The sequence below is a fragment of the Ceratocystis lukuohia genome, assembly GCF_044167205.1.
Source record: "Ceratocystis lukuohia strain C4212 chromosome Unknown Supercontig2_pilon, whole genome shotgun sequence".
Taxonomy (NCBI): Eukaryota; Fungi; Ascomycota; class Sordariomycetes; order Microascales; family Ceratocystidaceae; genus Ceratocystis; species Ceratocystis lukuohia.
The window spans coordinates 2,673,169-2,689,234 of record NW_027263521.1 but is presented as its reverse complement, the minus strand read 5'-3'; the positions used below and the strand labels follow the sequence as shown (position 1 = coordinate 2,689,234).

General features: G+C 50.0%; 6 protein-coding genes across 6 annotated transcripts; 3 read left to right on the top strand and 3 right to left on the bottom strand.

The window, feature by feature from the left end:
* Window positions 1-408: 408 nt before the first annotated feature.
* HOO65_020667 (Poly(A) RNA polymerase protein 1) lies at window positions 409-2,860 on the top strand (the record flags this gene model as incomplete). The annotated part of the gene is made up of 2 exons (XM_071006486.1): window positions 409-2,334; window positions 2,387-2,860. The coding sequence occupies 2 exons, from the start codon at window positions 409-411 to the stop codon at window positions 2,858-2,860; spliced, it is 2,400 nt and encodes a 799-aa protein (XP_070861305.1).
* A 1,811-nt stretch (window positions 2,861-4,671) lies between these two features.
* On the bottom strand, window positions 4,672-7,358 carry HOO65_020666 (uncharacterized protein; the record flags this gene model as incomplete). The annotated part of the gene is made up of 3 exons (XM_071006452.1): window positions 4,672-5,543; window positions 5,613-5,712; window positions 5,763-7,358. 3 exons carry the CDS (start codon window positions 7,356-7,358, stop codon window positions 4,672-4,674), a joined length of 2,568 nt encoding a protein of 855 aa, XP_070861304.1.
* Window positions 7,359-8,510: 1,152 nt separating this feature from the next.
* Window positions 8,511-10,992, top strand: HOO65_020665 (uncharacterized protein; the record flags this gene model as incomplete). Its single annotated transcript, XM_071006482.1, has 4 exons — window positions 8,511-8,697; window positions 9,065-9,184; window positions 9,248-9,382; window positions 9,449-10,992. The coding sequence occupies 4 exons, from the start codon at window positions 8,511-8,513 to the stop codon at window positions 10,990-10,992; spliced, it is 1,986 nt and encodes a 661-aa protein (XP_070861303.1).
* A 402-nt stretch (window positions 10,993-11,394) lies between these two features.
* On the bottom strand, window positions 11,395-12,484 carry HOO65_020664 (60S ribosomal protein eL13; the record flags this gene model as incomplete). The annotated part of the gene is made up of 3 exons (XM_071006893.1): window positions 11,395-11,757; window positions 12,046-12,204; window positions 12,401-12,484. 3 exons carry the CDS (start codon window positions 12,482-12,484, stop codon window positions 11,395-11,397), a joined length of 606 nt encoding a protein of 201 aa, XP_070861302.1.
* Window positions 12,485-13,054: 570 nt separating this feature from the next.
* On the top strand, window positions 13,055-13,839 carry HOO65_020663 (uncharacterized protein; the record flags this gene model as incomplete). The annotated part of the gene is made up of 2 exons (XM_071007020.1): window positions 13,055-13,319; window positions 13,451-13,839. The coding sequence occupies 2 exons, from the start codon at window positions 13,055-13,057 to the stop codon at window positions 13,837-13,839; spliced, it is 654 nt and encodes a 217-aa protein (XP_070861301.1).
* A 1,003-nt stretch (window positions 13,840-14,842) lies between these two features.
* Window positions 14,843-15,729, bottom strand: HOO65_020662 (uncharacterized protein; the record flags this gene model as incomplete). The annotated part of the gene is made up of 2 exons (XM_071006987.1): window positions 14,843-15,535; window positions 15,607-15,729. The coding sequence occupies 2 exons, from the start codon at window positions 15,727-15,729 to the stop codon at window positions 14,843-14,845; spliced, it is 816 nt and encodes a 271-aa protein (XP_070861300.1).
* Window positions 15,730-16,066: the final 337 nt, after the last annotated feature.

Sequence of the window (16,066 nt, the reverse complement as noted above, 5' to 3'; positions counted from 1 at the left end):
CCTAGCAGTAGACCGCTCTTTGTGAGCACAAACGCCGCTAAATTTCAGCTTCATGCCAGTCTTACGGGGCTTAGGTCTAGCTTGTTCGGCTCCACCCAGCTGTGGCGACCTTTTGGGAATGTGGCGCCTCGACCCTAAGCACGTGACTCTGAGCACCGCGCTATTCTGACTAATCCTCTAATCGATAGGCAAGTAGCCTTGCGCGAACCAGCAAGCCAATCATATCTTATCGCTGAAAAATTCGGGCTGTACGCACGTTGCTGGTTCGTTGATTGAGTCTTGGCTTTATACAACCATCAAACAACCCATTCGCTGTGTCTACCGCATGGCCACGATTGCCTTTTCGTTATCGCACTAAAATACCACGTGTATTTATCCGTATTTCCCCCTCTCCATCGCGCCCGCAAAATGCCTAGCCGTAAGAACCGGTCGTCGGGGGGCGGCAGCCGACGCCAAAACAGCGACAAGGCTAGCAGCAGCAACAGCAGTGGCTCTGCCCATCCGACCCTTCCTGCTCGCCCGCCTTCTGGGCCTCGCAACAGCGACCGCGGCAATGATCGTGACCGCCGCAACTCCCACAAAAACTCGTCCAAGGGCGACAACCGCCAAGACAGCTTCCGCCCACCCCAAAGCGACTTCACGTTTAGCATGCCTGCGCCCGGCGGTGGCCACAAGAGCTTCCATGATCGCGCTTCAGAATTCGAAGCGTCCAACGCCCCGCCACGTCATAGAAATCGTGACGGCCCGAGAAACGGCGGAAGAGACAACTGGAGACCACGTGGTCGCGGCTCCTTTGCTGGCGGCCGAGGAGGCCGCCCCGGATGGCAGCGCTTCAACGCATTAGAGCGCCCCATGTTGACGCTCGATAGCTCTGCGCCCCCCATTAGTCTACGCGACTCCAAGGATGGCGTGCGATACAAGACACTGGATGAAATCTCCGATGACTCGGAGCTGGAAATGGAAATGTCCGACAGTGATTCTGACCCGGGCGCTGAGCAAAGTGCCAGCAAAAAGAAGAAAGAGGACCCTGACGCCAACGCTGATGCTGCATCAGATAACCCAGAAGAACCCGCAGCTAAGCGCACACGCCCAAATGAGCCCCCATCCGATGCTTCAACCGAGGCCAACAAGAACCGTGTAGATAGTGCCAACATGAATTCTGCCGAGGCCAAGGATGCGCCGCCTCTCCCTCGCTGGTCAAACCCCAACCCCTATACTGCCATTCCCCAACCTGACAATAATCACGCAAAGCCCAAGGATCTTGTCAAACTTATCCGCAAGGGTCGCATTGAAGAAGACAAGTCGGCCCAGGCCAACGAGCTAGATGAGTTAATCTTCTTCGAGGACAGCGATGCAGAGAACAACAACACCCAGGCTGTTCCTAGCAGTCCTGGTGACGGCACCTGGACTAATGTTTCTGCTCCTACCACGCCCACAAATGACCTGGGCTCGCGGAAACGCACTGCAAATGACGTTATCAAGCCGGCGCCCCGCAGCAAGGCTAGAGACGCCCGTGGCATGGCCATTCTCAACTCATTGTACGGTGAATGGGCGCTAGCCCCCGGCCAAAAGCTCTTCACGCCCTGGCTAAAGCCTGCGGAGAGCGACCTTGATATCACAGAAAGGCTGAGCCAGGAAGTGCGCGATTTTCACAGCTACATCGAGCCTAGACAGTCAGAAGAGGCTGTTCGTCAGGACCTGATTGATCGCCTTAAGGCTGGAATCAAGCGCAACTATGCCCTTGCTGACTGTGAGGTCTGTTGCTTTGGCTCTTTTATGTCTGGCCTTTATCTACCAACCTCAGATATGGATCTTGTGCTCGTCTCGCGCCGGCATTTCCAGGGGGGTCCCGCTCAGTCCCGGTCAAAGTCTTTCATGTACAAATTCCGCGCTTTTTTGGTGAACAACCAGCTGAGCATGCCCGACTCTATCCAGATGATTCTAAGTGCCAAGGTGCCTATTGTCAAGTACGTAGACCGCCAAACGAATCTTCGCGTCGATGTCTCATTCGAGAATCTGAGTGGCGTAGATGCAATCGCAACTTTCAAACAATGGCGTGACCAGTTTCCTATCATGCCAAAACTAGTTACATTGATCAAGAACTTCATCGCTATTCGAGCTCTAAATGAGCCTGTCAATGGCGGTATTGGTGGCTTTTCAGTGTGCTGTCTCGTTGTGAGCATGTTACAATTAGACCCTGTCATCCAAAATCTTAACATGGCCACTGATGAGCACATCGGCGAGCTTCTCATGGAGTTCTTCAACTTGTACGGAAACAACTTTGATTACACCAAGGTTGCCATCCAGTTGAATCCTCCTGCCTACGTGCCCAAGGTAAGCAAGCAAGCTTCATGTAACCATCATGTCCGATGCTAACAGTCACTAGACCCATGTCCAGTCTCTTGTTTACAAGAGCACTGATCGCCTTTCTGTAATCGATCCTAACAACGTTTCAAACGACATTTCTGGCGGTTCATCCAGATTCTCGGAAATTGCTAGTTGCTTCGCTGCCGCCTATCTTACTATGCAAGAGCGCTTAGAAGCCGCCGAGAAGAAGACCAAGAACATCAAAAGTCTTTTAGAACCCATTCTTGGTGGCAACTACGCACACTTCGACGACCAGCGTCAGATCCTTGAAGAGACCTACCGCAACATGACCACCAGGGCCATGCGTAACAATGGCAGCAGTAATGGGTACAGCAATGGCTCTAGAAGTGGCTCATCTCTTCCTGCCAGACCACATCCACCGCCACCGCCACACAAGCCGCCGCCGCCTCCACCATCGCAGTCCCAATCGCGCTCCTGGCAGGGAGGACGGCGCGGGGAGAGGAAGGGTGATAGGAGAAGGGACCGCAGATAGGGGAGGTCTGACTAAGAGAAGTAGAGATGACACATATAACCATGTCATTTCTACCCTCTGCTGTTCTGTTTACTATTATTCCCCCTTTTTTGCGCCCTATTAAGCCTGGCGTCTATGGCGTTTTTCTTCTCCTTTTTTCTTTTTTCTTGTTATCCGTCTTTCTTCTTTTTTTGTTAACTGGAGACTTGATTTCTTGTTATCTGTTGTATCGGGTATGGGGGGTTCATAAAAGCGGAGGAACTTACTTGCATGGCTTAAATGTTTTCTATGTCCCACACGCACATCTCTCACACGGCGAGCTCTTATTTCCCTTGCGGCTGAGCCTTGTGTCTTTTTTGAGGAGGAAAAAGGAGGGGGGACGGAGGGGATGGATATGGGGAGGGGTTTTTAGCACAGATACATGCACAAACAACCACACGCATGCACGCCTGTGGATTTGCCTGTGCATCTAATCTGCAGGCTACAAAGCGCGGCGATGCTTGTCAGTCTGGCGTGCTTTTTGGTATCGTGTATCCCTCGCAGCCATCGAGACAAGAGACATGAGATTCGTTGGTGCTGTGTGACAATCTCGTGCTCGTGCTCTTGTTCTTGTCAGGAGGCAGATAACTGTGGACAAGCCACCACGTGCAGCCGCGCGTACGCGTATGCCCTCGTCCGTCTTGGACTGTGTTTGTTGTTTCCTGTATTACCGGCAGGCTCTTTTTTTATTTTTTTATCTCTTATCTTCCTAGCAGAAGGGAGGGTTTCTGGCCATTCACGTTCCCTTTTATCTCTCTTTCTTGTCCAGAGATTTTAGCAAGGCTCTTGGGAGACTTTTCCTTGTTTTCTTCCCCGAGATGGGGTTGTCCCCAGACTCACAGGCAGAATACTGCCTTGGTTTCTTGCTACCGACTTGCAGCTTTTGAGACCGAGGCTCTTATCTTGCCCGGAGAGGAAATGAAAAAAAAACCCCCGAAAAGAAACGAAAAGCTACACGTGTTCTCTCGTGCAGAAATAAGAGGCAGAAGCACGAACACTAGGGAAGGCCGGGGATTCTCCCTTTTGCTTTCTTTCTCTTTCCTTCTTTTGCTGCAAATGGAAAACTTCATATATTGACTGTTTCGTCTTGTTTTGGGCGCTCATCAAACCAGCGGCCGCTTACCTCCCTTTCTCTCTTATTATCTCTTCTTCTATGAGTGACCAATCGAAAATTTCGCTAAACACAACTAACAGAAATCCGTTCTTTACTAACGTCTCCCAGATTCACATGGAAAGGTTCCTTTTATAAGCCAGGAAGGGAAAAGCCAAAAAGAAAAAACAAAGAGAACCAAGATAATGGATGGATGTGGCAGGCTCACCAGGATACACCCCATCCTCATCTTGAGCTTGCCTTCCATCTGCTATCTTGGTCCCTTTTGTTTTTCTTCTCTTCCTGCGCTTCTTAAGGGAAGGCTAACCTATTGTCCCAACAGCCCTGTCCTGTTCTGCGACCACCACTCTCACTCGGCTGTCTAGCTAGTGAAAAGTCAGTTCAGATTATACTGCTGTCTAGTGGTGGTCTCCAGGTAGGCTTGGCTGGAGGCCTTTTCTTCCTCCTCACTACTTCGGGTCTTGATGGCTTGTTTTAGAGAGGACTGGGGTCGGGTTTTATCGTCGGGAGAGGGCTGCCTATGCATCATATCCTCTGCATGGATGAGGGGCGGTGTCACACGGCAAACACTAGAATGCCCAATAAACACAACACAAGAAATATATTGTATCTACGTATTCCTCCAGAGGTCTATATATTCAATACGCGCTTTCAGAGGTATGCAAAACTACGTACTTATCCCCTAAGGCTTTGGGCGGCTGACCCTCAGCCTCCCCTTGCTGTCCAGTTCAATCCGTGTGCCCCCATGTTTCTCCTTGACCTCCTGGACAGTATCCTCATGCACAACCAGTCGACCATGGCTATCTCTCTCCGCCCAGACCATCGTATCCCCCACGCTATGGCTGCGATGTCGGGACTTGGAGCGCGCACCTGAGTGTCGAGTCCGGGATTTATGCCGCGACCGGTGTCGGGATGTGCCGCGCTTTGACTTGGACCGACGATGCACGCGAGTGCGTGAGCGCGATCGCGAGCTATCCGAAGAAACGATTGAGCCTGCCACCATGGTCATAGCAGTGTGGTCTGTCATGTACATTCCCAGGGCTTCAATAGATGGATCGATGCCCGGCTGTACAGAGCCGGGATAGGTATGCCCAATACTCGACCCATAGACCGGCGCCAGCGGTGGAGCAATGGCGGTGTATGGCGGCATATTTTCGACTGGGGATACAACAGTGTTTACAAGCGGAAGCACCGAGTTGCTGACATCATATGCGCCTGGGGGGGCGGCATCTACGATTCGTGCGTCAGTGCGGATTGCAACTGGCATGGGAGCAGCCATTGGGTATGAAACATGAAGAGGCTGAGAAGGGGGAGACAGCGAGATAGATGACGAAGAGCGGCGACGACGATGCTTAGACTCGGAGCGGTGTTTCGATTCGGAGCGGTGCTTCGATTCGGAGCGGTGCTTTGATTCAGAGCGATACTTTGATTCAGATCGATGTTTCGACTCACGGCTAGGGCTAAACACGATTTCTTCATGGAAGCTTTCGCGGTCCCTGCGTTCGACAACATGGCCGTCCTTGGTTCGGTAACGGGACTTAGTTTCACGCGCATCTAGGCAGAGTTAGCATCTGATAGGGTCAGTTTCCTGGCTCGCAAAAGTTTAATGGAGGCGGGTCTTACTATTCTTCTCATCGCCGCGCTCTCGGTATTGTTGCGATAGTGTCAGCAGCTCGGTAATCTGAGACTGCTCAAGAGCATATTCAATGATAAACGAATGACCCTAGGAAAACAGTTAGCTCTAGTAACAACAAGGCATGTGTGCATGCTTACCTTGACATGGTAGGGATAGCCTTTATCCTGGATAGCCTGCTCTTCGGTATATTTGAATGGCATCTTTGTTCTGCCACGTTTCAAGACCTCACTGCGCCCTGAAGTCCGGCCAACTCTTGACGCCGAATCGGGGCTTGAGTGGCGATCAGCGTAATCATATTTAGATGCCCGCCGCTTCCGCCCTTCAGCACTTGGCCCCCCATCGTCTTCGGCGTAGTGATCAAAGCTACCCATTCTATCACGGCTTGAGTAGCGGCCACGCCCCTCATCACTGCTATAGCCATAAAAATCGGGCTCGTAGTTAAAACGCCGGCCAGGGCTACTATTCCGCCTCCGGCGAGATTGAAACGAAGTCCGCTGATCAATAATAGCGGGCTTTTGATTGAGGAGGTCCAGCTCGGACGTCGTGGGCTTGTTATCATAGAAAACTACGCTAGGAGCCTTGAATTTAGAATGATAGTTTGCGGGGCGAGGGGCTGCCAGATACGGCACCTCGTCTCGACGGCTACTTTCGCGCTCTTCTTCTCTTTCACGAATGTAGTCTCGCTGAGCACGCTCGCCCAACCGTTGATAGTTGTTATATGAGTCGAATGAGGAGCTGCGCCGCATCAGGGGCGGAGGAGGGATACTACCTGCATAGCCTGGCGGTCGATACCTGGGCATGGAATCCTGCCGTCTGTGCCTCGAAGGAGAAGGGCTACGGCTATGGTGCATAGATGACTGCCCAACTCGCGAAGACAGGGGAGGAGAGGGAACCGGATGAGGATACACATTTGAATGCCTACCGTCAGGCGATGCAGGTCGGTAGGCAGCATGACGGGCAGGAGGCGGTGAAGGGGAGCGGGAGTAGGAGCGAGATCGGGGACGCTGTCTAGTATCGCGTGCGGGATAGTCATAGTTTCCGTTGCTATGAAGAGCCGCATGTACACGAGATCTTACGTCGTCGGAAAACTCGATCCCGTCGGCGTACGGGCCTGGAGAACGAGCGTCTTCACGACGAGCCAAATCTGGGTTCTGGAAACGGGATGGAGGTGGAGGCCGCGAGTCTGCCCTCTGTACAAAGTCGACGTGAGACGGTGGCATGCCTTGTTGCCGCCCAAGATCGCTGTTGCTTCCGTAAAAACGGATCCGATCTGGTGATCGGGAAATGGGCCGATCAGGAAACTTCACGAAGCGCGGAGGTGAACGAGAGGGGGGACGGCCCCGGTCGTCTATAAATGGCGGGGGAGGCTGCGAAGGTTTGCGAAGTCTCTCGGGCACATCATGGGGATTCTCGCCGTCCCTCAAGGCCGGCCTATCGCGTTCGTCAGGATAGCCAGCATTGCTTCTGTAGTATGGACTCGGCGAACGCTGGCGGTCATGGTCCATGGAATACCGCCGGTTCCTCGTCCCATGACCATTCGGGCTTTGTTCCCTAGGTCTATAATTCCTTGCGTCGTTTGCCGCAGACTTTCTGTCCTTGGATTCTCCCCGGCGTAGTAAACCCCCTATCTTTTCATCAACATCACGAAAGGCCTGCTTAACAGTCTTGCGCTTCGCACCCTCGAAGGATTCGCCATAGGCTAGGCCTTCATCATTGTCGTCACGACGACCCATCTTGATTGCTGGAGGACGTTCTTTATTATATAAGAGGAAGAGGCAAGATCAAAGAAAAGAAAAGTAGAGGTGTCGGAGTGCAAGCGGTGAGTGAAGATTCGGCACTTTTAAAATAAATAATATAGTTCGGAAGCCTGGAAAAAACAAAATTAACATGAGCTGTGGTGAAGGTGTAGGTTTTCCCTTGGAAATAGGCAGGCAGCAAAGAGCCAGCCAGCAATTAATAACAAAACTGGTTTTGTGCCCCCAAGGGGAGAGGGAGACTTTCTGAGGCGAATATAAGTCTTGCCCCTCCATTCCTCTCTCCTCCTTAGTCTCCCCCTCTCTTTGTCTGTCTCTCACTCAAAACGGGCACCAAGTGATGTCACATCGCATCAAATCACATGCGCCACATCCTTGCATATCGCTTTCGAGGGCTGCGGACTGGACAAGATGGGGCTGTCGTTTAAGGTGAGTGTGAGCCGGTGTGGATCCCAGTAAGAGTTCATCCTCGCCCATCAAGAATTCACCACCGCACCAAGGATTTCCCATGGGTATTCGTTAGTGGGTAAAGGTTTTAACCCCAGCCTTTCCATATATGCAGTTCAGCAGCAGCCGCGTTGCTATTCGCTTTCCCCGCAACTAGTTGTCATCGAGAACGCGAAGCGGTGAATTACAGCTTCCGGTCGGGCCCCATAGTGGCCCTCGCGTATTCTTCTTCTTTTCCTTGGTCTCGGACTCTCGTAGGCTCGTTCGGGTCTTTCCTCTCGTCGCTGTGTCTCATACTTAACCCTTCGTGTGGTTTGTGTGACGGGAAAAGTATGCCAGTGTGTCTCCGTCTCATGACGCCCAAGTATAACGGCACATCGGCTGACGTTGCTTTTCAGATGAAGTAGTCCTTGGGCAATGGTGATACAACACTAAAGAGACTATGTTGGGCGACGCTAGCCTGCAGCGGGGCTGGAGAAGCAGGCAGGACTAGTTGTTAAACCCTAATGTTAGCAGATTGTCTCAGTGACACGCTGTTCATAGCGAAGACCCTCGCGCTTTACTAGGGTTAGTCAGCGGGGTAAAAACCTCCCATGAACTTGATCTTGTGAAAGAGAAATTGCAAACATTGTGCCTGTTCACATTGGCTCATTTCCTGACTTATTTTGTCATCTCCCTTTCGCAATGTTAGCCGTCGAAGAATTCGGAACCACACTCAAATCCTGGACCGTGGGAACTGATGTTGAAGCCTGCCAAAAACGCCTAGAAATTCTAGCCGATGCGTCAACTTCAGTAAAGGAGGCTCTGTCAAGCAATAATGGTGCTCTCGCGGCGGCGTTAGTAGAGAAGGTGGCCGACTCTTGCAGACAACGTATGTTAAACTTTGGGCTATTTCGGCTGCTGTCCCTGGCGTTCATAGATGGCGACACTATGTCTCTCCCAAGTCTATTCGAATCACTCACTGCCTCTATACCTCGCGTGAGAAAATCATGATACTAACCATGTTGCTTCCTTGGCTACCGTATCGACAGCTTCATGGCGTGAACCTGCCGGTAAATCTGGGTTTTTGGAACTGGCGCTTGGCCAGTTCAATCAGCCGGAAACCTCTCATGCGCTTAAAGTCCAGATCCTGCGCTTGACAGGAAACTCTTGTGCTGAACGAGGTATAAGAACCCCAATTTAATGAATGTGAAGATCAAGTATCGAGATGAGAGTATACTGACTGCTGCCCTAATTAGATGACAACAGGGCTCTTGTTCTGAATGGCGGCTTCATTCCTACTCTGGTATCGCAGTTTACAGACACTAGTGTGATGAAATTCATCGTACCAGTGCTGTACAACGTCTGCGTTGACTACGGTATAGTCTTTTCGCCTCTCTTCTCACAAGCTACTCATGCTGACATTGGAACTTCGTAAAAAGAACCCACTCAAAAGGCCGTAGCGGAAGCCAAGTTCAGTACCAGCGTTGCGTCGGTTCTCAGCGGCCCCTTAGCTACCCATGCTGAGCCCTCACTCAATCTCATCTCTAAGCTACTTGGCATTCTTACTACCCACGGTATGTGGTTTATTCTATGCCAGGCCCAATGCAAGAAAATGATTGTAGCCTGCTAATACTGCGTAGATACCGAGACTGAGTCGGCCCCCACCACTCTGCCGCCTATTCTTCTATCACTTGCCCTCCGCTCCGATTTGATGGGAGACCTGGACGATTTCATTTCCGTTGTGTCCACTGCCCTGTCTTATCTAGCCGCCTCTCGCTTCCACTCCAGCATACTAGAAACACCCAATGCCATGGCTACTCTGCTTTCTGTTTTTGAAGCCGCCTATACAAAGTATGAGGCCGACACATCTGACGAAGAATCAGATGAGCCCGAGAAGCTGAGACAAGCCCGGTGGGCGTCTTTCAACGCCATATCAGACATAACAGCGCTTCCTGAGTTTGCCATAAAATTCCCCCTTCAAAGCGCAGTTTGCATGACCCTAAAGAGCTGGATATCGCCACTCCGCCCTACAAACTTGGCAGCCGCCGCCTGCATCTCGCTGGGCAACCTAGCCCGAAGCGATGTCACTGTAGCTGCAATGGTAGCAGAGGAGAACAAAATGCACGAGCCACTAATCGCGCTTCTTTCCGACAAATCCATCACTGACTCGCAGCTGCTACACGCCTGTCTTTCCTTCCTTAAGAACCTCTCTATCCCTCCCCAAAACAAAGAGTTAATTGGAAGCTCCGGCCTGCTAGCACCTGAAGTCCTTCCACGCATTTGGGAGTATGACGTTAATCCCCAAGTGCAGTTTGCTGCTGTCTCACTGACACGCCTTCTGCTCACCGGGAGCCTAGCAAACTTCACTCGCCTGTATGACCTATCCAAGACAGAGAGCGAAAATGCCAACGCTGACGGTAAAACCCATATCCACCGTCTCGTCGAAGTGTTCAAGCGTAGTGACACAGAGCCTACCAAGATGGAAGGTGCTCGTGCTGTCGCCGCCATCTGCCGCCTTTTGCATACATCTGGCTCTACCACCGCTGCTTCAAACACCAAGCCTGAAAACACGCCCCCCATCTCCTCGGCAGCTACTGCTACCGTGTCTGATTCTAGCCGGGCCGCTTTCTACACTGCCCACAGCATTATCTCCGAGCCTCTTGCCTTCCTCGTTGGTCAATCCAAGTTCCCTGTCCTCCGCAGCGAGGGCTGGTTTATCTTTGCCCTGATGTGCCGGACTAGCGATGGTGCCCAGATAATCCAGCACGTTGTTCAAAAGGATGCCGCCATGGATGCCCTTTCTGAAACCATCACCGGCATCAAGAAAAAGAAGGAGGTCAATGAAGCTAAAGAGATTGAGGAGATTGAAGAGGCTACTGAGGTCAAGGAGGTTGATGAAGCTAAAGAGACTGAAGATGTCAAAGATGCCAAGACCCCAGATGAAGAAGTTTCCATTGCTGAGTCTACGGCCCTTGTCGACGGCCTGTCTCTGCAGCCTCAGGGTCCCGAGGCCGCTCAAGCTAGCCAGGGTGCTCAGCCCACGGCTGCTATCGACCGTGAGAACGCTCTAGTGATGATCTCTGAGCTGACCAAGCAGGCAAGCGACGACATGCCCTCGTCAATCAAGACTACCCTTGTGAGTCTCATCAAGCAAGGCAGCGATCTTCTACACAAAACAGAGTAAATTGGCAGGTATATATATAACCGCTTGTTTGTCCCGATTTTTTCCTTCCATAAAACGATGCCTAATATACACACACACATAGACGAACTAAAAGGGACCCCAAACCAAGCGATTTTTTTCATGTAAACCATATCTCTTGACATCCGAGGCGAATGCCAATGGATAGATAGAAAAATCATCAGACAATACGCCATAGTAGTAGGAACCCAAAGGAGACCAATCCCGTTAAAAAGCCTTGCGTTAACCAATTTTTTTGATTCATCTTCATGCTTGCTGCTGTTTTCTTGGAGGATGCAAAACCGTTCTTTATTGCCGTTTCTCTGTTCCTTATAAACTAGCAGAAACCGCTGTGACCAATGTACCCACCATGCATGCAAAGAGCATCCCAAAGAAGAGATTTTTTTATTTCTTAGCAGCCTCGGCCTCGGCCTTGTCTCTTGCCCGCTTCTCACGCTTGCCGAGAAGTCTGGCTTCGCTCCGGGCCAGGCGCAGCTTGCGGTAAGCGCCACCCTCAACGGGAGCAGGCATCTCAGAGGTCTTGATCTCCTTGACGGTGGTGTCGACCAGGGCGGTGCTGTGGGTGTTCTTGGTCTTGATGTCGACCTTGGAAATGTCAACCTCGGAGTTGGGCAGGACAATCAGGCGCTTCTTGTAGTCCTGGAGGATCTCGATGTTCTTGGCAATGCTCTCCTCAGAGAGGTTCTGGCGGCGGGGGTCGACCGAGATACCAATGGTGCGGGCGTAGCGAGCGGACAGACCAACAGCCTAAAGAAAAGTACTAAAGTTAATGGCATATTCACATGCGTGCAAAGAGTCTTGTCGAGTGTCGCTCCATATTGTCCACCGTAGCAGCAGATTTTTTTTTTCGAAAAGTGCAAAACTTTGGTCGGTTGGCTATTTCGCTCAACCGAAAAAATCCGTACTCGCAAGTTGATCAACAGAAACAGCGAATAGCGGAGTTTAACGATTGCTTAGATGTATTGAGATAAGTCGTCGAATTTGCCGTATCGGTGGAGTTTATGGAGCGATTTCGAATTGGCAAGATATGTTTACCTTCAGCTCAGCGAGAGAGAAGCCACGGCCAGCGCGCAGGCGGCGGTTGTACTTGATGGTAGGGCAGCGGACGACGGGGCGCAGCAGACCCAGGGGGCGGGGAGCAACGGCGGCGGCCTTGGTCTGACGGGCAACACGGCGAGAAGCCTTCTTGCCAGCCTATTGATTTTAAAAATAACAAATGGTTAGCGCAACCATGGCATTTAGACAGGCGTCTCAATTTTGCTTTTGCAAGGGACGGGAACTTTTTTGTCGGGAGTTTTTTCATATCAATCATCGTCTCGTATCATTTCTCCCAAGATTCTTTCAATCGTGCAGGAAAAGTTCTTGATGAAATAACAGCACTTCTGCTTACCTGGTCAAAGTGCACCCGCACACGACGCTGCCAGTCCTTGCGGAAATGGTTGCTGATAATCTTCTGGTTGTGCTTGATCGCCATTTTGTCTGCCCGACCAGTGTGTGGTTGATCTCGAAATGTATGGAGTTGTAAGGTGAGGGTCAGCGACTAGCTGAGATTTCTAGATGTGGTCCCTTAGCCCTAGGCACCTTGGAAAAAAAAGGTACGTACCGACATTTTTTTGGGGTTGTGCGTTGACTTGTGCGGTGGGGCTATTTCTTCACCGCTCGGCAGATTACTCAGAAAATAAAGATCACGTGCACGAGACAGTATTTACTCTCGTCTTTATCACCAACCAATAGGAAGTATTTTTGATAAGATGTGCCGAAAAGTGGATCCATGGCCTCGGAGTCGAAATCTTCAGCGGAGTTAACGTAATGTCATGAAACAGACGTGACCCGGCCGTTGAAGCCTGGCTTAGCAGATCCGTCTCTCCACTCGACGACTCCGTGATTTCTCGGCTTATATCTCTCTAGCATTCTCATACATTTAATACCACTTGGTTTCTTTCCAGCTATTAGTCGCTAGGCCGCCCTCGCAACTGCCGCTAGCAAATAGTCTCGAGTCTCGTCAACTTGCAAGCATATCTCTTCAATACCCTATTACACAACAATGTCGGCTCCCACTAGCCCCCGTAGTGTTGGTACCGCAACCCGGTTCACATCACAAACCCCTCAGGCTCAGGCTATGCCCTCAAAGAATGCCGCAAGGGGTCCTGTCGGTGAAACAACAGCCCAAAGAGTTGCTCGTTTACGAGCTGCTCATCTCGCTGCACGTGAAGCACCTCTTAGCTCCACTGATCAAATTATTCTCAAAGGTCGCAAGTTCTTTGACGTCATGCACCGTGTAACCCAGCGCGGTCTGGTTGGACTTACTGGTAAATATTGATAACCCTCATATAAATCTTGTCGCCCTTCCCCTCACTCTCTTTCTCTTTCTCTCATTGCCCTACTACTACCGCGGGTGTTACGTTATCTAAAGTGCGCTAACTAACCATGTACCGCATAGCCGTCGCATTTGTTTTCACTGTTTATGCTGCCTTTGACATGATCAAGTTCAACAAGCAACGAAAGACCGAGTTCCTCGAAGCACAACAGAAGATGGCCGCCGACGGTTTGGAAGCTGCCCGTGTCGCATATATCAGTGGCAAAGCTACCCCAGAACAACTACAAATGGTTGAAGCTGCCATGGCCGAGGCTAAAGACAACAGGCTCCCTCCTCTCCTCAACCCTCCTTCCAAGCCCATCAAGTCATCGATATGGGACTCTGTCGATAAGAAGATCCAAGAGGAGGCCGGAGTGGCGTCCATTTCTGACGCCGGAAAAATGGCCTTTGACAAAGAGAACCAAGCCACATCTATGCCTCCCAAGCCCTCGAAGAAATGGTGGTTTTTCTAAAAAAAAAAAAAAAAAGAAATCATCCTGGTAGTAGACAAAGAAGAGTACAAGGGAAACAGGCAATTGACTTTCCCTTGTGCCCAAGTGTATGCTCCTTACGTGCTGGCTGAAAGAAAAAAAAAACATATAAAATCCGCCTTCCTTAGTCCGCCAAGAGGGCCTGTATTATAGCATTAGAAAGCGTTTATGGAATAATTTACTTGATGTATTTAAACGACGTCAATATAACTTTGTATCTCAAGTTTGTTCCTGTTGCCAAACACGAACATGATGCCATGTGTTACAAAGTGGGGGGCACGGCTTCCATCGATTCTAAACCACTACCAGAAGCATGATAATTATGGCTCAAGCTTCTTTGATGTCGGACACCCTATATGAGCATTCAAAGCTTTAACAAAAATTCAAAAACTTGACGTTATTTAAATCCAAATTTCGGACTTGGGCCACATTCAATAGAAGAGAAGAACAAGGAAAATATGAGGTTGGAAAAAACGTATATAATCAGTCATTATACAATTGGTCTAGTAGCTGCACAAGCAGTAGGCCAGGGGGAAACGAATGGAGACTACAAAAGACCCCTTTAAATCAGAAAAACGATAGCGCCCCCAAGTGCATTGAACAAAGGAAAGGTGAAAATAAAAATAAAGAGAAGATAAAAAAACGCCAAGTTCATAATGATGAGTGAAGTCTCCTTAGGGACTATGCATATCCCCTGTGAATAGATAGTTGACATTGGGTGCGAACAAAAGAAAGTAGATGGTACATGTGCAAAAAGGATAAAGGAATGTGGTGTGCGGTGACATGTTGCGGTGACATGTATGAGATGGTGATACAAGGTATCGTAATGAATGTGTACTTGCCGTTAAATATTGTGACTTTGTTCGTGTCTAATTTGCTGGTCCAACTGCGTTCAAGAAATGCCATCAAGGTTTTCTCCAAACACATGCCAAGGTATTTAGAGATTACCAAAGGCTGGACAGATTTGAAGATAAGACTGTTTTCCTCAGATGACAATGTGGTTGAAATGCCCAGGAGCTTTCATCTGGCACTTCTCACAATCCGAGCAGTATCCAATGCTAAAGCTGCGCTTCATACCAGGTTGCCAAGTCCATGAGTTGACAGTGTGACGGGAGCGGTTGTGGCCCTTCCACGAAGGAGAAGAGTTGGTTTCAGGATGTGGCGAGGAGGGCTCCTGGAGAATAGGCACTTGCATCTGAGGCGGGAATTCGCGATCAGGGCTTTGCTCATAGTCCATTTCAACATCGGCATTATCATCCTCCTGCATACTGCTATCAAAGCTTGACTCAGGTGATGGCAGGCCAGCCCTGTCCAGGTGGTGATGTGTATCAGACCATGAACCATCAGTTTCAATAGTCCTAGGGATGGTGATGTCGTCGGCACTTTGATAGATCATGTTTTCATGTTCATTTGAAAATTTGCGGGAGCCATTGAGGCACGAAATCGCGGGGCCAGGACCAGACCACGACCGATGTTGGCCTGGGAATGAGGCATCAATAGGAGTAGGGATATGGCTAGCCAAATTATTTTGAGCTTGCTGGTGAACAAATTGTTCAGCCTTAGAGTAGAGAGGCTCAGTAGCCAAGGTTATGTTGGTAGAGGTAAAATCAAACCCAATCGAAGCTGATGCTGAGCTGTCAAGGGCGGTTTCCGGAAGAAGCTGACAGTTGGGGCGCTTCTATAGAAGAGATTTGTTCGTTAGTAAAAAGGCGACCAAAAAAAAGAAGTCCATAGCACAAAAACGCTTACACTTCTATGTTCACTGAGGCCAGCGTTAGGCAAGTTAACCAGGTCAGAGCCTTCATCTTCGGAATTGCGGGGTCTCTTGCGGACCAGTAGACGCTGGCCGGGCATGAGAGTTGTAGCGTTCATAGTGATGACAATCGATTAGGAGAATGGGAAAGGAAAAAAATGAGGGTATAAATTTGAAGGAAGTTGAAATCGAAGAGTATTATTGTTCAAGTTGATTAATGGGGTTAAATTCGCAAATAAAAACGGTTGTCAAGATCACGATCTAACGAGTCTTGAATAATTAATTGTGAAGTTGGCCGATGATACTATGGTATAGGAAACCTAGATTGGACCTGACAAAGCAAATAAATATCTGCAGGCGGAGGTTTACACAAGGTTTAAGAAGAGGTTGGGTTTGTGAGTTTTTGTCGGTCAACAAAGCGTCGCAATTATGTGGTGGTTGAAAGATAGACAACAC